This window comes from Rhincodon typus, chromosome 4 (assembly GCF_021869965.1).
Source record: "Rhincodon typus isolate 14 chromosome 4, sRhiTyp1.1, whole genome shotgun sequence".
NCBI lineage: Eukaryota > Metazoa > Chordata > Chondrichthyes > Orectolobiformes > Rhincodontidae > Rhincodon > Rhincodon typus.
Genome location: NC_063335.1, coordinates 75,989,480 through 76,014,479, shown reverse-complemented (window position 1 = coordinate 76,014,479; position 25,000 = coordinate 75,989,480). Strand labels below are relative to the sequence as shown.

At 37.7% G+C, this 25,000-nt stretch overlaps 2 protein-coding genes across 3 annotated transcripts in view; one reads left to right on the top strand and one right to left on the bottom strand.

The window, feature by feature from the left end:
- smchd1 (structural maintenance of chromosomes flexible hinge domain containing 1) overlaps positions 1-25,000 on the bottom strand; it is a 162,307-nt gene that overhangs the window by 38,636 nt on the left and 98,671 nt on the right. The window lies entirely within an intron of this gene.
- On the top strand, positions 780-21,028 carry LOC125482931 (structural maintenance of chromosomes flexible hinge domain-containing protein 1-like). Of its 2 annotated transcripts, none has more exons than XM_048595756.1 (6): positions 780-904; positions 1,810-1,889; positions 13,648-13,805; positions 16,822-16,925; positions 18,566-18,627; positions 20,923-21,028. In XM_048595756.1, the coding sequence occupies exons 1-6, from the start codon at positions 866-868 to the stop codon at positions 21,011-21,013; spliced, it is 534 nt and encodes a 177-aa protein (XP_048451713.1). In that variant the 5' UTR covers positions 780-865; the 3' UTR covers positions 21,014-21,028. The 2 variants fall into 2 exon arrangements, with proteins under 2 accessions (XP_048451713.1, XP_048451712.1); XM_048595755.1 differs by lacking the exon at positions 20,923-21,028 and adding an exon at positions 20,377-20,885.

Below are 25,000 nucleotides of genomic sequence, written 5' to 3'. Positions count from 1 at the left end.
GACACCTTATTTGAATGCCTTCTGTAAATCCAAATACACAACCTGTATCTGCCCTGCTTATTACCTTTTGAAAGATCTTTAATTAATTAAATTCAATTTTCTTTCATAAAACCATGTTAATTCTGCTTGTCTTAAATATCATTCTGCTACCTCCTTAATGATGGATTATAATCTTTTTCCAGTAACTGATATTAGGTTACTTAGCTTGTCGTTTTCTGCTTCCTGTTTTCTCCTTCCTGGAAAAGCGGCATTACATTTGTAGTATTCCATTCTGCTGGCTTCTTACCAAATCTGTTTCCAATCAATATATCCACCATAACTGCAGCCACTTCTTTTAAAACCAAGAATGCAGGCCTTCAGGTCTGAGGTACTCGTCAACCTGTCATCCCTTTTATTCTTCCTCCGTGCTTTTTCTTTAGCGTTTTAGGTTTCTTCCTAGCTGTCCCTTGATTTTCTACTACCAATGGGATGTTTTTATTGCTTTCTACTGTAAAAGTTCGTACAAAATATTTGTTCAGTCTTTTGCCAATCATGTATTTGTAGGTGTGTTTTTTAAGTTCCATATTTTGGGATGATCTCTGTGCATATATTTGGATGACGAATCATTGATCTGTGTTTGGAAATTGAACTGAACTGTGATTAACTGCATTGTAGGTGGTTAGTATGACTATCAGCTCAATTTAATGCAGAATTTAATTGAAAGTTCACATTTAGGAAAGAATACTGCATTGTTTGTGGCACTGTATGTACCTTAACTGTGCACTTTTATTACTTTCAGCCCCTCTCAGTTGTCAATGGTAAGACCCTTGATAAACCTTTGGTTGTACAGCTTTGTGATGCCTGGGGAAATCCTTCTCCTGAGCCTATGGTTAAAGTTGTCCTACTAAAAGAAAGTGGCCTAAAGGTAGGGAATTTACTCATAGCACTTTGGCTTGAACATTTAGAATATATAACGCCATGATTATGGTGCTCACAAGAAAAAATTGTGATAGATTTCTCCGCAAGCACTGATTTAAATGTTTGTTCCCTATAATGTTGCCTGTTTTACAATGCATACGGATCGTACTAAAGTGTGAGCCCTAATGATATCCAAGAAATGTAGTCCTATTTGTGCTTGCATACCTTTAGTTTCTTGTCTGAACCTAGAGGTTTGCAAAGGACCTTGGTGAATAAATCCTAAAGCAGAGCACCAAAACCTAATAGAAATGTAAATTAGCATACATTAAAGTCCTCTGTAGCCTTGATTTATTTTTCAGCTTGCCTCCTAATATAGGTGAAGCAATATGAAGGAAGTAATATTTGAGATGACACATATAATTAAATTCTTGCAGGATTTTGAGTTGTCTATTCATTCAGTTTAATGTTGAGGATAGAGGGATGGATATTCTTGTTAACTTCACATTAATATCAAACTGGATTCCCAAATTACTGCTACTGCCTGGTGTTATTGAGAAATTACTATAGCTTCAATTAACTAAGCTCAATGATAAACTTTATTTGAAAGCTACAAATCATAAATATATTGAATGTAGCGGTAGAGAAAGAAAATAACCTGAATTTTTTTCGAGAGACAGCACTGTTTCTTAGCTATACTTTCATCATCCTCTTGGATATAATTTAGCAAAGATTGAGCTTCAGTTGTTCTGAGGACACAAAGATTAGTTCTTCAATCTTTTGCAGGTGATAGTCTTATAATTATAATGTGTATTGTCCACAAGCCGTGAGGGTGCATATGTAAATTAGCAGTTACTTGGATTTGAGTGATAAACTTAATTTTCTTCTGTAATGCATAGTTTCCTTTTCCTTTAGTTATCTCCAGCCCCACAATTGCAGAAAACTGATGAAAATGGAAGGGCAAGTTTTGGTGCATTTCAAATCTTTGCAGCAAGGTAGAGCTAAATCAAATCTTTTAACAGCTTGTATGTTTCTTATTGACGTTATTAAGGGAGTGACCCTGTTGCTGCCTTTATAACCATAACTGATCAGGCAAATTCTGAATACTTATTTCCATCCATATTTCCTTATTGTTTTCCAACTCTCTTTTTCCACCCTTGGCAAAAATAAATCCTAAGAATTTGTCTTTAAAATGCATTTCCTGCTCCCTTGACTCATTCTGCTGATTTGCTGACTACTGAGCCTCTGTTCAACCCCCAGTTAGCTGATGTCCTAAGTGTTCATTCTCCTCATACTGCTTCAAGTCCATTGTCCTTTCTTCAAATCACCAAACCTTGTTCTCTCTTACTGCAAGATACTAGCCCATTTCCAAACTCCTTTTTCTCGCATGTCCTTCACAACTTTCCAAATTGGTGCTGATCTTTCCTAGCATTACACATTTGAAACACTCCCGTCAAGTTTCTGGCTCATCTATCGTGCTGGACATGCCAATATCAAAGTCACTAATTACCTTTTATTGTGGTAACCTATCCCTCCTCATCCTCCTTCACCTCATTGCAGCCTTTCTCAGATGATCACACCATTATTTTGCAACACATCATCTCTGTCCAACTAAATGGAGCTGGCCAGCATTGTTCGTTCTGAGAGAAGCACCTGTATGGCTTCCCCTCTTACTCCTGCACTGTAATCTCTGGGGTCTCCCAAGAATCTCCTCTACTCTCCATTGATATCATCTGAAAGTGTGTTAGGTTCCACATGAACTCTATGCACATCTGCTTTATCACTGTTTGTCCAACATCTAAAATGTCCTCAAACTATGTATTGGGAAGATTCGAGCCATTGTGTTTGGACCCTTCCAAAAATGCTGCTCCCTGACTTTAGTTTCCATTTGTGTCAACTTCCTGAGACAGGCTTGATTCATTCACTGCATTCCTGGCTGGCCTCCCATCTACCACCATCCAAAAATTTGGTGTCAAAGATTCTGTTGGTTACATTTTAACTCCGTATCTCAATCGCCCTTCATGTTTATTAAACTGGTCCCCAGTTAAGCACGCACTCAATATTAAAACCATCATTTTGCATAGCATTTCATCGTCCTGGTCCTCCTATCTCAAACTCCTTCAGCTGTGCATATCTTTTGCGATCTCCTTTCATCAAGCCCCTTGCACTGCCCCTGTTGTAATCACTTCACATTTGACAGCTGTGCTTTCAATTACCTTGACCCGAAGCTTTAGAATATTCCTTGTAAACCTTGTCTTCAACCCCTCCACCTTCTTTTAAAATGTCTTTTCAATCAAGCTTTTGTCCACTGTTCTGTTTCCTCCTAGCATAGTTTGATCAACTTTGTTCATGTTAAGCATCTTGAGATATTTGCTCATTTAAATGTGCTGTGTGAATTTGCATGCGTGGTAAATATTTATTTGTGTATAAAAGGCATTGCCGCCTTATAGAAATTCAGTTTGCATAAATGCAACAACGTGGTGTGTATTGACAGGCTTTTTGACTTTAGACGTTGCTGCAGCGAACTCTCATTTAGAATTGATATGTAGACTGTCTTGTGCTGGAAAATTAGTGGCAGCAATGGCTTGTTTTCTCTAATTCTGTTCCTAATTTAATGATCGTTAATGCAGTTGAGTAATTTCATCTATGATTTGGCTGGAGTCAGCTACATTAGCACAAACCTGTATTAAATGTAAAGGTTTCTGATTTATTCGCTATATTATTGCCTCACAGGAAGATTACTGACTGAGGAAAAAAAAATTAAGAGTTCTAGTCGCCCTTTTTCGATGTTTACAGACTGAACATAAACGTGACATATTGCTAGAATTATTTTTTAATAGTTGGAAATTAAGCTGGAGCTATTTGATGCAAGAGCATCTTTCAGAGCAGATTTTGTTAGTTACTGTGCCCTTAGTTACATTGTATTTTGCATTGTTCCAGAAATCTGAAACACCACAATGATGTCAAATGTGACAGTATTCTACAAACATGTATTTACATCTGCTGTCTAAATCAAAAGTGGGTTACAATCTCATCCACATTCAAAGGATTCCCGATCAGTCTTCACCAATTCTAATATGGAATATCTGTTCAGTAAAAGATTTCATTGCATAATGGCCACAAACAAGATACACAGGGTATAAAAAGGTTATTTTATCTAACAATGCTGTTCTTTCTTCCTTATTTGTTACTCACAAAGAATATCTTTGGAGTACTGAATATTTGAGGAGTAAACACTCAACCATTGTATATGTCAGTAAACATTCAACTGTTGTATATGCCTAATTTTTGCAGAGCACAACAATGTAAATATCAATACAGAAACTAATAGAACATAGCATGACCATAGAACTAATACGTTCATATCGTCCAATTTTGTAACAGTATAAAAATGAATTTGTGCAAGAAACAAACAATTTCATAATTAAACATTAGGGGTGCCTTATGATCACTTGTACTTTCTGCATCTCACTAACATAAACTTCAGTTTGTCTAAAGAGCATAACAATAACACCCCTTTTCTTGCTGCTTTGGGATTGTACAAAGCCACAATCCCATAAACCTTTTCCACTTTCGATCACATCTCAAACTGCGTGGCTTCTTAGTCTACATGTGTCACAGACAAATTATTTTTTACTGCTGGGGATTTATAATTGAGCTTGATCTGATTCACACAATGTAAGTACACATTTCAGAATTAATCACTGAAAGGCGTATCTAAGAGTGTACACATATATAGAGATATAGTTTTGTTATGCACATTTGGCCCACCTGTCCAATGTTTATGTCCAAGTTGACCCTTTCCTCACCTTTCTTCATCTAAACCTATCAATAAACCCTCTATTCTCTTATCATTAAAATCTGCCTCTTGTCTCTCCTTCCCAAAACAAGTGAGGAGATCAGCTTTAATGCAGAACCGCTTATTAAGAGCCTTATGAAAGTCTAGGGTCTGGTCAGTTGAGTGCAAAACTTTTTTTAATTAGCAGCCTTTACAATAAAATATTATATAAATTTGAATTACAGTTCACTTGCCCTTGTAAATTAGCACATTGCCTTTGTGTAAGTTTGTATATTTTTTGGAGTGGTTCAGACCTTTTAATAAGGGAATCAAGTTAAATTGGTAGATTTAAATGAGGAACGATGAGGGAGGAGCTCATGTTAAGCAGAAATATTGAACTGTGTGGGTTAAAGGTATTGTTCTTATGCCACTTAACCTATATAACTGTTCAGGATGGAAGTCAAAGATACCTCAAATGATATAACTATTTCATATAGATGCAAATCCCAGTTGTTTGTATTGCCTTCCTGTGACACTTTACTGTTGCATGTGAACTTGCACCTATCAGTGCCAACCTTCTCCCCTCTATTTTCAATGACCTGTTTTACAATACTCTGCCTGTAGTCAGTTTTACCCCGTTGCCTGTCCTAGCTTTTATCACCAAATCAGCTAACATCTCCCATTCTTACTGACTGTACCTGGTCCAAATAAATAAGTGCATTCCTGTACAGAATCCATTTCTGATTAAGATGCAAAGTTTTCAGCAGTGACCAAGAATTACATTTTAACTTGATCAATAGTTTTTTTTTTGGAAAAGCATATTTTGAAAAGTACATTGTGGTTGCTGCTGGTCGCCAATAGGTTTTATTCAAAAACAAGTGATCCTGAAGCATTTCATGCAATATGTAAGGCCCTTCTATTATTTAATTAAGCGTTTTTATTTAAATGCTCTTTTTTAGATTATTAATAGAGCAGTTCCATATTTTGAAGCCTTCTGGGTAGAGGCGAATCATCAAGAATAGAACCACTTTTCAACGCACCCTCTACTTCTGTCATAAAAATACAAGTAAGAGCAGGTCCTTTCACACTAAATCAGTGCGTCATGTCTGATCTTTTACATTAGCTACACTGACCAACACACTCTCCATGCCTATAATCTAGATAGTATTCAAAGAAACCTGTTGATCTGTCTTGACTATGCATGAGTGAGTGAGCATTCACTGTGGGGCAGAAAATTCCAAAGATTCCAGTTTGGTTAACAAGAAATGATGGAACTTTTCTTCGTCTCAGCCCTAAATGGCCGATAACTCATTTTGAAATGTTTGCTTGAGCATTTTTAAATTCCCCAATCAGTGGAATTATCCACAAATATTGGAACAGGAGGAATCTGTACCGTTGGGACAGTCTCCACCTGAATCGAGCTGGGACCAATGTTCAAGCGAAAAGGGTAAATAGGCTGGTCAACAGGGCTTTAAACTAGAAAGTTGGGGGGTGGGAGAGGGAATGGTGAAACTTGCTCCAGTGGGAGCAAGTAGCAGGTTAACATCTGCAGTGGTGGATTCAACTACATGGAAAAATATGAAAGAAATGACAGGGAAGGGGAACTCGGGAGAGGTTATTAAAGTCTCCAGCACAGACACAAATAGGACAGAGTTTGGAAAGGGCTAGCAATCAAACACTGAAAAAATGAATGAAAATGAGAAGCGGGAGGGTTAATACAGGACTGAAGGTGTTATATCTGAATGCACACAGTATAAGGAATAAGGTAAATGAGCTGGTGGCGCAGATTGAAACTGGCAGATATGACGTGGTAGGCATCACGGAGACCTGGCTGCAGGGGGATCAGGATTGGGAAACAAATATCCAAAGATGTACATCCTATCGAAAAGACAGGCAGGTGGGCTGAGGGGGTGGGGTTGCCTCATTAGTGAGAAATGAAATTAAATCAATAGGAAGAAATGAAGTAGGGTCAGATGGTGTAGAATTGAGGAACTGCAAAGGTTTAAAAAAAACCATAGTTGGTGTTGTGTACCGGCCTCCAAACAGTCAGGAGCTGGGACGCAAGATACACCAGGAGATAGAAAAGGTATATAAGAATGGCAAAGTCACAGTGATCATGGGGGATTTCAATACGCAGGTGGACTGGGAAAATCATGTTGGTAGTTTGTGGAATGTCTATAAGATGGCTTTTTGGAGCAGCTCATGGTGGAGCCCACAAGGGAACAGGCAATACTGGACTTAGTGTTGTGCAATGAGGCAGACTTGATAAGGGAGCTGAAGGTAAAGGAACCCTTAGGAGGCAGTGATCATAAGATTGAATTTACTCTGCAATTTGAGAGGGAGAAGATAGAATCAGAGGTAACGGTATTAAAGCTGAATAAAGGCGACTACAGAGGTATGAGCGAGGAGCTGGGCAGAATTGACTGGAAGAGGAGCCTAGTGGGAAAGACAGTGGAACAGCAATGGCAGGAGTTTCTGGGAGTAATTCAGGAGACGCAGCGAAAATTCATCCTTAGGAAAAAGAAGCATGGTACAGGGAGGAGGAGGCCACCATTGCTGACTAAAGAAGTCAGGGATAGCATAAAAGCAGAAGAGAAAGCATATAATGTGGTGAAGGGCCGTGGGAAACCAGAGGACGAGGAAGCTTGCAAAGACCAACAGAAGGCAACAAAAATTGAAATAAGGAGGGAGAAGATTAAATATGAAGGTAAGCTAGCCAGTAATATAAATGAAGACTGTAAGAGTTTCTTTAGATACATAACGGGCAAAAGAGGACATTGGACCACTGGAAAATGACATTGGAGAGATAGTGGGGAACAAGGAAATGGCTGAGGAACTGAATAATTACTTCATGCCAGTCTTCACGGTGGAAGACACGAGTAATCTCCCAAAAATTCAAGAGAGTTGGGGCAGAGCTGAGTATGGTGGCCATCACCAAGGAAAAGATGCTAGTAAAACTGATTGGCCTGAAGGTGGACAAATAACCTGGACCAGACGGACTACACCCCAGAGTTCTAAAGGAAATAGCTGAAGAGATAGTGGAAGAGCTCGTGGTGATTTTTCAGGAATTGCTCGAGTCAGGGAGGGTCCCAGAGGACTGGAAAATCGTTAACAGCCCTGTTTTAAAAGGGAGTAAGGCAAAAGGCGAAAAATTACAGGCCGATTAGCCTAACCTCGGTCGTGGGTAAGATTTTGGAGTCCATTGTAAAGGATGAGATTTCTGAATATTTGGAAGTGTATGGTAAAGTAGGGCAAAGTCAGCATGGTTTCATCAAGGGGATGTCATGCCTGACAAATCTGCTAGAATTCTTTGAGGAAGTAATGAGCAGGGTAGACCAAGGAGAGCCAATGGATGTTATCTACCTGGACTTCAAGAAGGCCTTTGACAAGGTGCCACAGGAGGCTGCTGAGTAAGATAAGGGCCGACGGTGTTAGAGGCCAGGTGCTAGCATGGATAGAAGATCTGATGTCAGGCAGAAAGCAGAGAGTGGGGATATAAGGGTCTTTCTCAGGATGGCAGCCAGTGACAAGTAGTGTTCCGCAAGGGTCAGTGTTGGGACCACAACTTTTCACTTTATATATTAATGATCTAGATGAAGGAACTGTGGGCATTCTGGCTAAGTTTGCAGACGATACAAAGATAGGTGGAGGGACAGGTGGTATTGATGAGGTAGGGAGGCTGCAGAAGGATTTGGACAGATTAGGAGAGTGGACAAAGTGGAAGATTGAGTACAACGTGGGAAGTGTGAGGTCATGCACTATGGTAAGAAGAATAAAAGCATGGACTATGTTCTAAATGGGGAGAAAGTTCAGAGGTCTGAAGTGCAAAGAGACTTGGGAGTTCTAGTCCAGGATTCTCTCAAGGTAAACTTGCAGTTTGAGTCAGTAGTCAGGAAGGCAAATGCAATGTTGGCATTTATTTTGAGAGGACTTGAATGTAAATGCAGGGATGTTCTCCTGAAGCTTTATAAGGCTCTGGTCAGGCCACATTTGGAGAATTGTGTGCAGTTTTGGGCCCCCACATCTCAGGAAGGATGTATAGGCCCTGGAGCGGGTTCAGAGGAGGTTCATGAGAATGGTCCCAGGAACGGAATGTTTAACATATGAGGAATGTCTGAGGACTCTGGGACTATACACATTGGAGTTTAGAAGGATGAGGGAGGATCTAATTGAAACTTACAGAATACTGAATGGTCTGGACAGTGTGGATGTTGGGAAGATGCTTCCATTGGTAGGAGAAACTAGGACCTGAGGGCATAGCCTTAGGGTAAAGGGAAGACCTTTTAGAATGGCGATAAGGAGAAGCTTCTTCAGCCAGAGAGTGGTGAATCTATGGAATTCACTGCCACAGAAGGCTGTGGAGGCCAGGTCATTGAGTACATTTAATTCTGAGGTAGATAAGTTGTTGATTATCAAAGGGATCAAGGGTTACGGGGAGAAAGCGGAAGAATGGGGTTGAGGAACTTATCAGCCATGATTGAATGGCGGAGCAGACTCGATGGGCTGAATGGCCTAATTCCTGCTCCTATGTCTTATGGTCTTAGGGAAAATCTTTCTTAACTCGTTCTTTTAAAAACAAAAATCACACCATTCTTTTAAATTGTAGGGATACAAACTTCATCTGTTAATTCTGTTCTCATGGCCAGTCCCCACACCCCAGGTATTACTTTAGGAAATAATTGCTCTTCTCAAAAATTACTATATACTTCCGTTAATTCATGGCTGTACCTACATGCTAACCTCCTATGATTCATGCACAAGGATACTCTTGTCTCTCGCCTTAACACTGACTGTATTTAAAGAGCTTGAGATGTCCTGTGAAAGGTATTATTTAAATACAAATCTTCTTAGTAAATTTATTTTTCTACTTTCCTGGAGCCCGAGTACTGACTCTAAGTTACCCATTGCCAACCTGAAAATGATCTGTGTATTCTTGTTTTCTGTTTTTGATCTATTGATCAATATATTGTAATCACCAATTCCATAAACCCTAGTTTTATATAATATTGTATGACACCATACCAAGTGCTTTTTTAAAAAATCTAAACAATAACTGATTTCCTTCAGTTTACCCAATAGTCTAAGTGTTTTAAAAATAAGTTTATTAGATTTATGATCCACCATTATCCTTTGAATGGCAGAGCAAGTTTGAGGAGCCGAATGGCCTACTCCTGTTCCTATTACTAATGGTCTTATTTGCCGAGCATGATTTTTTCTTTTATAAATGAGATTCATATTATAGTCTAATTATTGCCCTGGAACTCTGTGTCTAATAGTTGTCGGCAATACATTAGAATTTATCAAGATAAGAAGGCTTTTACCCCAATTTCTCATTCCCTCCTTCCTTGGTTGTCATGCCAGTTCTTGGGTCTAGAGAACACAGAAAAATCAAAACTGATGTGTCCACTATTTCTGTAGCCACCCTTTTTTTTACATCCTTAAGGTAATCCACCAGGTCCGTGGGATTGGTCAGCTATTCATTTAATTTAATGTCTCTGTTACTTTTGCTTTAATTTCTGTAAGTGCTTATTGGACACTTGGTTCCAAGAAGACGGTTGCTTTGTAACCTTCCATTGTTTCTGCAGTTTCCTTATCTCGCCATGTATTTTTCTTGAATTCGGCTGTAAACGATCTATGATTGTTCTTGTTAATCTTTTTCCATACCTGTAGAAGGATTTGCAGTCTGTTTTACATCTTTTGCTAATTTTGCCCTCATTCTGTAACCTATTAGTTTCTTTGTCATCCTTCCTATCCTCAAGTTTCCTACTGTTTTTGACACAGTGGTATTCCTCTTAGTTTTTGAATAAACAATCTTGAACTTGGGTAAGAGTTGGACCACTTTTCTGCGAGATTCCTTATTCCTTGAAGGATTTGTTGTTAAATATTTGACAAGACTTATCTACTGTGACATTTTAATACAGTTTTAATTCTACTTCAGCTTTCTGCTCTCTTCACCTCAACAATGTTGTGTAATTTTTGTCTGTTGAAACATTTTAGGGGGCTTGGCTATTGTTTCACAATATGGGCAATGGTTGAATACGGCAACAAAAGTTCTAAATATTTAATTAACCACCTCATTTCCACACATGTAGAACAAATGCACTAAATTTGGGGCAATCAAAATTGGTGGGAGTGGCTGGAATGTTCAGGAGGTATAAAATAGCGTAGGAAAAAGGGCTAAGATTGCTATGATATAAGAGCGATGAAAGAATTTGAATAGGGATTTAAAGTAGTACTTTTGGCGGAGATACTGAATTCACCACAGCAGTTTTGTGGCGAGGACGATAAGGGGAAGCTCAATTATAAGGTTAAATTGATTGGAGGGATTTTGAGCAGGGAATAAAGTAAGATGGGGCAATGCATGGAAAATATGGAAGTGAGTGATTGATTGGATGGCATGGCATAGGAAAAAGGGTGAGATTGGGACAATGAGAGTGAAGAAAAATGCAATTCATGAGATGGATATGGCATGAGAAGAATGCAGTAAGAATGAAATGTACTATTATGAAATTATTGCGTATACTTTGCAGCTCAGAAGCTGGGGTGTAACCCTACTTGGCGGATTGGAGTAGCGTGGATAGCATTTGCAGGATAATGGTGACTTTTAATGGGGGGGCAGTAACCGCGTGGAAGGATAAAATAGGAAGGGTTGGGAATTCAGCAGTATTGCTGCAGTAAAGGGGTGATGGTTGCATATTAGTAATGTCACTAGTATTCAGGGACTTAAATTCCACCAGTTATCATGGGATCTGAACTTGCACCCCTTAGAATCTATGTCAATTTGTTTTAAATCTCTGGTATTGGAAACTACTCAGTGATCAATTGTTGCAAGAACTCATCTGGTTCATGAATACTCAAGGAAGGAAATTTATCATTCTTAGTTGGTCTCACCTACATGTGATTCCACACCCAGAATGATGTATTCAACTCCTAACTGCTTGCCAGGGCAATTATGAAATGCCACCAAATAATGCTCTTGCCAATGCAACCTTCATGCCATGAAAAAGTAAATTTAAAAATGAAGGGAGTAAATGTTTGCAGGTCTTTGCTGGTATCCACTGTTTGGTTTCTGCAGATTTAAAACAGTAATTTCTGACTTGGCTAGATCTGTGTCCTTTGTGATTGCTGTTCCCTGGATGTCCTTTTACTGGAAGCTTATTAATAAACCCAGTCTCATTGAACAATATATCTTGCATAGAAGGCTATTTAGTAATTATGAATTTGATCTGAAAATTTGCCACAAATCTACTGCTCTAAGATTTCCTTATTCAATCTCCATGACTATGCCTCCGATAATAGGTCCAAGAGTATCCTGAAAGTTGTTTTATATACTGAAAGATTTGAATTAATGAAAAAAAAGCCAAGTGGGTAATTCATGTTGCAAAATTCTAGCCCTTTGACTAAAAAATTTAGTTCTGTATGTTGAATGGGATAAGAAACAACTGGGAGAAAACATAGATGTTAGTTTTATATATGTATGTATTGTCTGCTCTGCCCAAAGGCAAGACCTTAAAAGGATAGTCTTTTCCATATCTCTGGCCCTTTCGACCTTAACTTTCTAATTTCTTTCCGATTTCAAGCCATTCAGCATCAACGTTTTCTTCCTTTTTCTTTATCCTTGTGATCTTCCTTCCATAATATTTTTAACTCATCCATTTCCAAAGAGATGTTATCTTGTCTCTACACCTTTTTCTATTTACATTCAGTAAATTTTGTTCATTCACAGTCTAGATCACTTCATTTGTTATGTTTTCTGTACAACTGATCCACCACATTCTCATCTGAACCCATATTGCAAAGCTATAAGCAGGATTAGTTGGTCTCCTCTCTGTAAAATCCAATTCCTACAACCACACAAATTAAAACTTCAAATAAATCTGTTTATAGAGTGATTCTTAAATTGTTTTCAGTTAGCAACTATCTCCTCTTGCCAAAATACCACAGTTTCCATGATTACCCAATTCTTATTTCTGTTGCACCTTCCATCTGCAGGTAATGCACTTCTTGTGCCTATTCATAGAGTCATATTCTGTTGAATACATCATAGAAGGAAAACAAGTTTTGGTGGTTTTGAGCTTTGCATCATTTTACAGTTCCCACTGCTTTTTTGTTTCTAGTACAGATTTCTTAAGAATGTTCTCTGTCCAATTAATCTCTGGGTACACTCGTGTTTGTGGTGTTTTCTATTTATTTTCTTTTGTCTCTTGCATATGTATATATGACTTTCTACCCTTACACTTGGAAAAGTATGAAAAAAATTAAAAGTTCCTTTTCCCTTTTTATAATTGAGCATTTTGAAACTAGACTTAGTTTTAATAACTTTCTTTTTCCCTGCCCCCCCAAAAAAATAAAAAGACCCAAAAGGCCTAGGGTAAGTTTTTCTTTTTGTTTAGCAAAGAGTTTATAAATTTGAAATTCTTTGTTATGGACATTATGGAAGTTAAGAGAAATGACTGAACACATTCTTTCAAGAAAGTGATCGTGTGTTCTATATATGCATTCTACCTGGTCCACAGTTGCAGAACTTTGTTGGCAGTGGCCTGTGAGCAGGGTATTTGGCCCACCGTTGTAGATAATAGTGAAAGAAAGAACAAATCTTTTTATATATGTACTCCACATTCTCTGTGAGGCTTGCAACAATATTCAAGTTGCAGATTATTCTGTCTGGGTATTGCAGCGAGAATTTATGGAGTGAACATGCTTTGTAAGCTTGAATTATGCAAAAATGCAATACCTTATTTGAATTTTTTTTTTAAAAAGCTGTTTTAGCTGTCAGTAAGTAAGAAGAGTGGCATAGGAGTCTTAAGTTGCTCTTGTTCAAAATGACCTAATTTTGAATCAATCCTTTATGTAAATTGTGACTTCTGAAAATACAGTTGACTTTTTGAATAGATCATACTTAGTTGACCTTAAGGTCTCTGGTATTCATCACGTTAAAAAAGCTACACTGTGCGGGTATCCGTTTTGTATTTCAGGGGAGAATATACAATACAAGCTAAAGCCGTCATTAATAAAAGTGCAGTGGATGGCCCGGTGATCAGATTAAATGTAGTACCAGACCCCAACAAACCTGTCAGCTTGCATGTAGACTATGACAAAAATGCACGTTTTGTTGCTGGTGGATTTTTAACAGGTATGCATGATTTTTGTTTGCAATAGATATTGATAGACATGCTTGGTGATTAGACCATAGGATAATTGCTATTATTGGTTAGAATTCTTTTGGAAAGTCTTTTAATGTTATATTTAGAATTAAATTTACTTCTTAATCTTTACAGTACACTGACTTGTATATGTGTAATACCCAAGTATTTATCAAAATAATCTTCTAATTGCTGCTCCATCAGTCAACATTTCCTTAGGCAGAATATTTATCTGTATATAAAGCATAGTTTAGGTGTAGAACAGCAATTTAGTTTTTAACACTGTTTTTAATATTTAGGGTGCAGTCGCAGTCTACTTGTACGTAACAAACCTTGCATCTGTTTGTAACTCTGCTTATAACGTGAATGTATTGAATATTTTCTCTGAAATTAATTTTTGCATTTACAATACAGTTTAATTCATTTATCAAGTTTCCAGCTAAGTTTTTAGTTTTACATATTTTATCATACTGTACTGACTTGAGAGCTGTCCTGATTTGAGTATCTTACTCTGCCAGCATATTCTATTTGCTTAAAGTATAGAGGATAGTAATGCTAAAATAGCTTTTTTAAACTGAGCATAAACATACCTTAATGCTGACAGTTTAGGGCACACCAAGTTTTTCAAGCATTCACAATAAAAACAATACAGTCTCTCCTCTTAAACCTTATCACCTGGAACAATCTTCTGTTTCATCCACTATCCGACATTATTGTGATGGTTTGTCTATTCCAATATGTAAGTTACCACCCACCTGATACCATGTGATCTTTTGAGAGTGTAGTAGTGGAAGGTGACCTTATTTTAAAGGTTAAGATATCGAAGCAATTTCAGCAAAGGCTAGTCAATTGTGGAATTGTTTATACACATGCAACAGTCAATCTTGCGTAAAAGTAAAGCAGATCTTTCCTAACTTTTGAGCAAAAATAATATTTTATTTTTCAAGTATCACATGTATGACTCCTGACCTTTGGCCCAGTAATACTTGACTTTTCCTATGCTTCATGCTAGTTTTATGAGTGGGGTTGGCGGGAACAGTTCAGTGAGTCATTTTCACAATTGCTTTTTTCTCGTTTAAATTGCCAGACATAAATAGCGTGGGACTGCAGTTCCCATCTGAATTCAGAACCATGGCCAGCAACCGCTGAGACAATGTCATCGGCAGTTTTCAAGAACTGGCATGGATTTCAACCACTAAAATATTACTCGTGTGTAAGTTATCCCCTTACTTTTTGCCTAAAAGTTTGGTCTCAAGACTTACATTTTACACGAGTATGTACAATACTTAAAACTCAACTTCACATATAAATGACTTTAACTCATCCCTGTTGTAGTGCTGCTGTAATTGTCCCACAAATTACATTTTTTCCCTTGATTCGGGATTATATTCACTAAGACACTTGATTTGAGTGGCAAGGTTTTTTTTTGTTTTTCTGCAACTGTAGGAACATAGACTGTATGCGGTAGACATCAATTTGTGCCAACACATGGAGTAGAGTCCAAAGGAAGCAGAAATGCATTTTCCAATGAAGTAAATTACTTGTCTTATTACATATGAGTAATGCCACTAGGTTTCTTCACTGGAGTAAAATTTTTAGGTTAAATTCAGTTCGTTTACCAGAACATATCTTGCAGTACAAAAGCCCAATAATGCAAATGCTGAAAATCTGAAATAAGAACAAAAACTGCTGAATGCGTTCAGTTGGGTCACCATCTGTGAAGATTGAAACACAGTTAATGTCCCAAGTCAACAGTGGAGATCGATATGAAGTTGGAAGATTAGACAGAAGCACTAGAAAAGATTTGAGGTCCTGGAAACATTTACCTGATGTTCAGTCTTGACTGGGTATGTCCCAGAGGGTGGAAGGAGGAAGTATTGGAACATTATTGTTTACCCCCTGCTAGGTAGTAAGTCTGCCAGATGATAACAGTACTGCCCTTGTCAGCAGGTTTGATGTCAACATATAAATTGGAGAGCCACAGCTCAGGAAGACAGACTAAAGAGAGAACAGAGAAATTAAAGTGACCAATATGCTGGTAGTTCTCGACAAAAAGATCAAGAAAAGGTCCAAGTATAAAGGGACCTACCAATGGGGAGGGTGAATTCTGAAGATGGCTATAAGTGTCGTCAAGGGAAGAACTCCTGGCCAAAGGGATTGAGAGGGAAAGCAAAAGTGACGGAAGAAATTCTCAGCACTGTACTGGGATTGAAATTGAAGTGAAGAGCATAAAGGAATGAAGCTTATGGCCTTTTCTGAGGACAGATTGTTCAAGTTTGGAGATGGGAACTTGAAGGCTAATGTGAATATATAGTAAGGGATGTGAACCAAAGAGTTTGTTTTCATTGCCTACAGTTCTTCTGCCATTGTAATTTTGTAGAAAATTATCTTCTCTCAAGAACTTTTCTCATGTTAAAGTAAGTTGATTCCAAAGTATTCAATTAATCTTGTATAATCATTGAATTATATAACAGCAATGACTGAAAAACTAATTGTCTGCACATTCTTTTGAGGTATTTTGAGTACTTGAGGTGCCAAGTAGCTAGAAGGTCTTATATTCTTTAAGCATTTTTTTGCATCTTATCAAATTCAGTTATTGCATTCTATTACTGGCTAAATGCAAAATAATAGAACAAGTTAACCATGTTATCCATGTTCAAGCTTTTAAATATCCTATCCCAGAAATTTATCAAATGTGATACAGTGGTTATAATGTGGCTTTGACTGCCTAAGCCAAGGTGTTCCAGCAGAACATGCAGATCTAGCTTTTATATTGAATGGAACTGTGAATGTAGTCACATTAAAAAAAGAGACATTGGAATAAAATGCAGCAAACATAATACACAGCTAAACTCTATAAACTAAGCAATACAAATTATTGATACAGTATATCTTATTGTCGTACTTGATATTAATCTACTGTGAAATGGTAGTTTGCAAGAATTTAATCCCATATGTGAAGAAAATTATCTAATTAGTGTTCACTTTTTTTTATCACTCTTATAGAATTTGCAGTTAGTGTTATTTCTGAAGATGGCAGTGCAATGAAGAATATCAAACCAGCAGACCTCACCATGCGAATCTGGAGGGGTCAGCGTCCATCGTCCAATGTAAGTGAAGTGAATACTTGATGTCAGGTAGAAATAGTTACTGCTGCATTATCATTGGAATTCTTCTAGTATCTACTGTAGTCCTTCCAAGAAAATACAGGGCTTTTAAAAGCTACCTGAATTAGTAGCTCAAAATTCCTGTAACTGCCATAATGCATGCTGATCTCCCAATTGGTTAGCCGTACAAACATTTCTTGCGAATCCTATTTAGCCAGAGCATTAGAAACTACGATAAAGCAACTGATAACTTATTCACTGTCAAATCACTGCTTACATGTAAAAGTTAAAGTTTGAAACTGAAAACTTTGTGTGTGTGTGTTAGTTAAGCATTGCTTGTTTAAGAAGATAAAATAATTCAAGATTTTCCGATTGGATTTAAGGAAGAATTCTAAAAGGCATGCCAGGTAGCACCACTCACTATAATGAAAAATGATGTACCAACCTACTGAAGCTGCAGCTGAAGAATAGTTGCATGCCAGCATCATGTGATAACAGAGTTAAGCAATCCCACAACGAATGGGTCAACTCTTATCCCTTCCAGTCAGGAATGATGCTTTACAATTAAACAACCAACAGGAGGAAGCTGCACAAAAATCCCCATCCCCAATGGTGCGGCAGCCCAGCACATAAGATGAGACTGAAAATTTGCAAATATTTTTAGCCAGAAGTGTTGAATGGATGGTCCATCTTTTGCGGCCGTCTCAGTTCCCCAGTGTCATACCACCCTTTAGTGGGCAATTGATTTGTTCCATGTGATATCAAGAAACAGCTGAAAGCACTGGATATACCCGATACGCTATAAATCCTGACAACAGTGCGGCACTAATACTAAAAACTGTGCTGAAAAGTCGGGTGTCCCCTAGCCGAACTATTCTAGTACAGTTACCACATTGGCACATACCTGCAAATGTGAAAAAATATCCCGGGCATGTCCTGTCAAAAAACAACAGGATGAGCCTAACTTGACCACCGCAACACAAAGGCTGCTTGAACGGCATGGTACTTTCAATTTTCACACACTCCCACCTATGCATAGTGTTGTCAGTGTGTACTGTTCAGAAGATGCACTACAACCGCTAAGCGAGGCTCCTTGGATAAGATCTTCCAAACCCGCGACCTGTACCAGCTAGAAGGATAGGGACAGCATGTTACACTCAAATGTTACATGTAAGCTCATTTCCAACCTACATGCCATCCTGACTTGAAATTATATTATCATTCCTTCATTGTCACTGGGTAAAAACCCTGGAACTGCCTTCCCTATCACTACTGTGGGTTTCTCTACACCTCATGAACTGCAACAGATCAAGGTGCACCACCTCAAGGTCAGTTAGGGATGGGTAATAAATGCTAGCAAGCCCTGAATGAATAAAAGACTAAGAGACTAAGCATTCCAAACCATAAAGATGAATTCAAGAGTATGAAAAGTATTTCACGTTTCCAAGAAGTTTTTGAGACTGTAGAAATGTATTCTTAAGCAGAGATGTGCATTTCATTCAGAACAGAAAAAGTGAACAGTATGCTTACTTGCTTCAATGAGAAGTTTAATTTATTTTTGTATACAGTGCAAATTCAATTATGTTAATAAATCTGGTCTTTATTCTAAAAGTGTTCACCATCTCTGCATTTTATTTCTGCAGCCCACAATTTTAAATTGCAATAAAGCACGAGATGGTGACAGAGAAGGGTTTTTTTATTTCAGGTATTGACAATATCATTCTTTTGTGGTTTACTTATATGTTTAAAGAGTGTAACAACAACTTGCGTTTACGCGCTGTTTATGTACAAAAACAATCCTGAAATGTTTTGGATGTGTATTTGGTGTGTATGCCTGAGTTTTTAAAAGTTTTACTCTTTTTCAGCGTCTAGAATCTAAATTGTGTAAAGCTGATGATTCCATATCTTACCTATATGAATGTTGAATTTTGTGTTGAATTTTCTGATATACGAGTTAGGAGTAAGAGGTAGACTACTTATCCCATCAAGCCTGATCTGTCAGACAATAAGATCATGGCTAATTTGATTACTCCACATCTTGCCCTCAACCCCAGACCCCACTATTACCACCCATATTCACGTTCACCCCTTTGCTCATCAAGAATCTATCTACCTTTGCCTTAAAGATATTCAAAGACTCTGCTTCCAGTATCGTTTGAGTAGCAGAGTTTCAAAGACACTTAAATACAGGATCTTGTATGTTTTAACCATTTTGACTCTCAACTCTTCTAAATTTCAGCGCATGAACATCTTGTCTGTCCAACCTTTCCTCATATGACAGCCCACCCACATCAGTGCTCCTTTTGTGGTCTCTCCACTGCCTTGTATAATTGAGACATGAACTCCTATTTTTTGTATTCTGCTCATCTCCCAATAAACAATAACATTCTATTAGCTTAATTGCAGTTCCTCCATTCTAGCCTTTTTGTGATTCATGCATGAAGACAACCAGATTCTCTGTATCTGAGCTCTGTAATCTCTCACCATTTAGGTAATAAGCTTCTTTATTGTTCTGCCAAAATGGAACGACAAATTTCATATTTTCCCATATTATGCTGAATTTGCCCATCTTTTCCCACTTAGCCTAGTTATATCCCTCTGCACTCATTATTTCGTCTTCACAATTTATTTTTGCCAAATATCTCTGTCATCAGCAAATTTGGCCATCATAACTTTGCTCCCTTTATCCACATTATTTAGACCAATTGTAAATAGGTTTTTTAATTCATTCATGGGATGTAGATCTGGCCGACTGTGCCAATGTTTATTGCCTAGAGGGCAGTTAAGAGTCAACCACATTGCTGTGGGTCTGGAGTGGAATGCAGGCCAGACTGGTGAAGAATGGCAGGTTTCCTTCCTTAAGGACATTATTGAACAAGATATATATTTTTTAAATGATAATCTTTTCATTCCAAATTTTAGTTAAATTCAAATTTCACCATTTAAGCGGTGGGATTTGAATCCATGTCCTCAGAATGTTAGCTTGGATGTCTGGATTACTAGTCCAGTGGCATTACCGTGACACCACTGCCTTGAGGTTGAGGCCTCAGCACTGATCCCTATGCACACTTTTCATTGCATCTTGCCAATTGGTTTGCCATCTGTTTCCTAGTAGCTAGCCAATGTGATATCAGTGCCAATATGTTACGCACTACACCATGAGCTTCTTAGATTAGCATTTTTAGGGGTCCTGTAGTGCAGTGGTGGTGTCCCTACCTCTTAAGCAGAAGTACTGGGCTTAAGTTCCACCTACTCCAGAAGTATGTCATAACATATTTGAACAGATTGATAAAAATATCTACACCATGAGCTATTATTTTACGCAACTTTTAAGACACTTTATTACATGCTTTTGGAAATCTAAGTACAGTATGTCTACTGGCTCTCTTTTATCCACCATATGTTACTTCCTCAAAGAGCTCCAATAAATGAAGTACTGTTTTCTATTTTACAGGTCGTTGATTCTGCATGGTTATCTTGAACTTTTCCAAGTGCCTTGCTATACTATAGGGAATTTTGTACAATTTGAATTAACACACCAAGTTACTCAATAGCTACTTCTTTTAAGACCTGAAGATGAAATCAGTGAGGACCTGGGGACCTGTCAGCCCCCAGTGCAAAGTACCACTTCCTTGTGTGATGATGGTTTATGATATAGTATTATTATTTGGAAACTTGGGTCAAAGGTAGAGAGAACCATGTACAATGTTTTTTTTTTCAATTTGATTTATATATTGTGATTGTAAATAAGGATGTAGTTTTAGTTACATTTTAGTTTGGCTCTGTGAATGGTGTGGGTTTGTCTGGAAATCTGTTAAATGTATTTAATTAAAGCTTTTTAAAAACAAAAACCCTTGGGGTGAGTGGTTGAATGCTTTCTAAAAAAAAGGTTAGAGGAAACAAAGGTCATTTACAGAAATTTACAGAATTTCATAGTACCCCATTGTAATGTCATTAAATTGTTTAATTTCTTATTTTGTAATATATACTTACATTTCAGGGATAAAATGCTTCCAGAGCGGACAGGAGAACATACTATTCAGTTTGTTTATTCACAGGACAAGACCGTGATCTGTGGTGAACAGGTATGATATTGTTCCAACCAGGTTAGTGGACTGACCCCTCTCTTTATCCCACTCTTCCACTGACCACAACAAATTTTGAATTTAAAAGGTAGGTAATATTGCCAATTATATATTAAATTGTATATAGCTCAGTATCAGAAATAAATGAGCCAGATTCGTTAACAAATAGCCAGTTCATCGCAAAAAAAAAAGAACTTGCCTAAGTGAAGGCTATTAATAAAAGGTTTAAAACCTGCAAATGTGCCAGCTTTCCTCCTTGAAAAATAATACACGCTATCATTTTGAAGACGGGCAAAAAGATAAAACTCTGTAGTGTTATTTTAAAAGTGCTTTGACTCATAATTCAGAGCAATAATGGCATCCATAGATTTTTCCAAATGCTGGGCTGCAGCCAAAGTCACTTTTACACAAGTTGTCACTAGGGTTTCTTCCGGGATCATTAATGGTTGTTGAATTCTTTTTCTGGAGACAGCATTAAGAATTTAGACTTCTTTAAGACCCCTTCGTTAGTGAAGATGTGGTGTTCCAGCATTGTTTTTTTTCAATACTTAAAAATTTGAGAAATGTTTTGAAGAAAGTTGAGGGAAGTTCTTTCAGATTGTGGTCGAGAGTACTTTGTTTACAACTACAAATGTGGTTGTGTGACTTCTGGCCGTGTTGGACCTTTCGACATTGTAAAAGTAACGGGTGTTCTTTATAAATGCAGCACTTTTGCTATCGTTGCCAATGTCTGGTTTTAGAAATACATAATATTTAGAATCTGAAGGCAGGTCGAACTCAACTGAATATTCATCAGAATTGAATACTAAATTATTCAGCATTTTAAAAAGCGAGGAAAATGAGAGAAATAATTGTCAAAGGGAGATGCAGTCAGATGAGTTTTCAACTCTTAATAGAAACATGGTTAAATATAAAAACTCCATTGTGATAATGGAAGGGTAAAAAGGATAAAAAGTTGAAATTAAATAGCAAGACTTTGGAATGTCTATACGAACAAAGGTAGAAAATTGGAGAAAGAAACTAACCCAAATTTAGAAAATCAGAAGTTCATCTGTGACACTTGATACATGTGTTATGCGTTTAGTATCATTCATTTCCATTCAGTGACATATGATCTTTCCTAGATTTGTGTACATTTGCTACATGACGCTCCAGATACTGGACCTATACCTGTGATAATTTACATGTATATGCTGTAAGGCAGAGGTTCTCAACCTTTTTCAGTTTCAAGGCACACTTCAGTGAGACAGACAATTCCTTTCTTTTAATGTCTGCTTTTGTGATGTATCAGAAGACAGTGAACTAAACTGATCACATACAGTAATAGTTTTCTACATTGGTAGAGGGGATGTAGAATCTGACGTTTTTCATTACTTTGAGATAGTTGAATATGAGGATGTGAATCTTGATCACTGCATCTGCTGATGATAATGCTAGTGGAAACATTTCAAGTGAACCCCCTGTCACTGTCTTGCCAAAGGCCCACTTTGACCTAAACCTTTGAAGTTTATCTGCAATGGTTATAATCACCTTGGTCTTCCTCTGCATTTTAGTCTGCAGCTCAATCAGATGGCTGAAAATGTCCGCGAGCTATGGCAATTTAGCCCACCAGTAATCACCAGATAGTAACTCTTTATAAGACAGTTCATGTATTGTTGAAAATCCTGTCACTTCTCTCCGGACCTTATCCACATGGATGAGAACCTTCCCCCACTATAACAATTGCACCTTGGTGTGTAGCAGTAAACTCTGATGCTCTGCCCTTATCACTGCATGCAAAATAGTGAACAAACCTAATTCCAATGACCTTGGTTGTATGAATTTTCACAGCATGCTGTAATACTGCAGCTAACTCCAGTGGTGTTGCTTTGGCTATGAGAGCTTTCTGGTGGACGATGGAATGGGTGATCTGATCATAAGGATTTTGCTGTTTCACCTGTTCATGAAAATTTGAAGGCAAGATAGTTCTTTATATTGTCTCTGAAGTGTTCTTGCTTTCTTTGAGTTCAGATGTTTTGTCAACTGAATTAGCAGAGGAATCGTCTCTTGACAAGAAGCTTATCCATTTATTTTTAGAATCTGAGACTTAGATCGGTAGGATAACTTGAAAAGAGTTCCAAAAATATTCTCTGTATCTGTGCTGGCATGAGAAGTATCCAGGTAGGCAGGTCAGTTCAGAACTGTTTTCAGTTGTGCGCCTGTTTACTGTGTGTGCAAGGTTTCTCCTCACACGAAATACAACGTGCAATCATTGTGTTTTGTGATACTGAATATTTGGTGCACACGCACAAGTAATTTGCATAACAGTGGATTTCCTTTCTACTGTACGTGCGTGATGATGAATGTCAGCAGAAACTGCCTTTAATAATAGACACAGATGCTCTGAAAGAGATTGGAAGTAACAGCCTTGACACTTGGGTAAAGTGACACTGCTTCCTGAAAATTTCACAGCACCCTTCTCATCTTGCTGCGCTGACAAACTGATTGAAAACCTGTGCTGTAGGATAGAGCAGGTTAGTGAAATGAATACTTGGTTCAGACATTGCTCTGAATAGTAGTAGTTCTGGTTTGTGGGGCACTGTCATTTGCAATGGGGAGAGTGGGAGGGGGGCCTACTATTGAGAAGCACTTTACTTGAATGGTGCTGAAGCCAGTATTTATCAAGTCGTATCACTAAGGGGCTTTCAACTAAATTGGAGCAGGAATCATGGGAAGTATTGTGTACATTATAGGGAAATGGGAAAGCAATAGATCAAGTGTAGCCATCAAGGTAAGTGATCAGAATCTGGCACAAAGAGCCAGTGATTATAAATTTGTAGGCCTGCAAATGGAGCCACTGGTTTAAAAGAAACAAATTAAGCATTTTTTTTTTTTGAATGCCCACAGCATTTGCAAAAAGTCACCTGTGAAAGGAATTCCATATGTACGACTTGATAGCTGTTAAAAAGACGTGGCTACATGGAAACCAAAGCTTGACACCTGAATATCCAATGATACTTCAATTTAGAAAGGAGAGGAAGTAAGAAAGAGGCAGTGGGATAGCTTTTTAATTGAAGAGGATATTATACTGTACTGAGAAATGGAAATAGAACAAGAATAATCTAGCAAGAAACAAAAAATGCCTAAATGTTTCTATTTCTAAGTAAAATGGAAAAGATAAGCAAAATCAAATGTGGGTCCATCTTGTTTCAGGAGAATTTATAATAGAAAATAAGAAAATGGCGGATTAACTAATCAAAACCTGTGTCTGTCTTCACAATATGAAAACTAAAATACTCCCAGAAACAATAGGGAATCAAAAGACTAGTATAAACTAAGATTCGCAAGATATTGGTATCAGAAGACAAAAATAGAGAAAGTAATCCAACTTAAAGTAGAAAAGTGCGCTGGACCTGATGACCTACATCTAAGCGTTGAAAGATTTTGCTGTAGGGATCGTAGATGCTTTGATAGTCAAGCAGAATATTTGAGGGTAGATGTTGAATGTTATGTTTAGCTCTTCTAAGGTCCCTTAGTGAACAAAATTGATGCACATGGGATGGGGAGGAATGGATTGAGAACAGGTTAATAGACATAAACAGTGAAAGTAGATGGGTGACTGTCAGACTAGCAGGCTGTCTCTAATGGAGTGCCAGAAGGATCAATGCTTGGGCCCCAACTATTCATAATCTATCAGATTTGGATATGGAGGTGAAATATTTAATCAGTTATTCCATATGTTGAAGAATGAGATTGATAACCACGATCTCATTGAAGAGCAGAGCAGGTTTAAGAGGCTGAATGGTCCACTGTATTTCCCGTTTCTTAAGTTCTAACAAATGAAATTGAAAGGCCTTGAAGTCTTCATTTGTTGCTGGTCTGTAGTAGCATTAAATAAACAAAATAACAGAATGCTGACTTCTGGTATGTCATGAAAGCCCTGCAATATGTTAGAAAGTCTAATAGTGATCTGAACCTATCAAGTATACCTTAACACTTTTTTTTATCACTTAC

Excerpts from the sequence above, each read along its gene's own strand:
- LOC125482931 (XM_048595755.1), top strand. The coding sequence starts at position 866 with ATGGTTAAAGTTGTCCTACTAAAAGAAAGTGGCCTAAAG. Across the intron at positions 1,890-13,647 it reads TTTCAAATCTTTGCAGCAAG|GGGAGAATATACAATACAAG; the intron begins GTAGAGCTAAAT and ends TTTGTATTTCAG. Across the intron at positions 16,926-18,565 it reads GTCAGCGTCCATCGTCCAAT|CCCACAATTTTAAATTGCAA; the intron begins GTAAGTGAAGTG and ends TTATTTCTGCAG.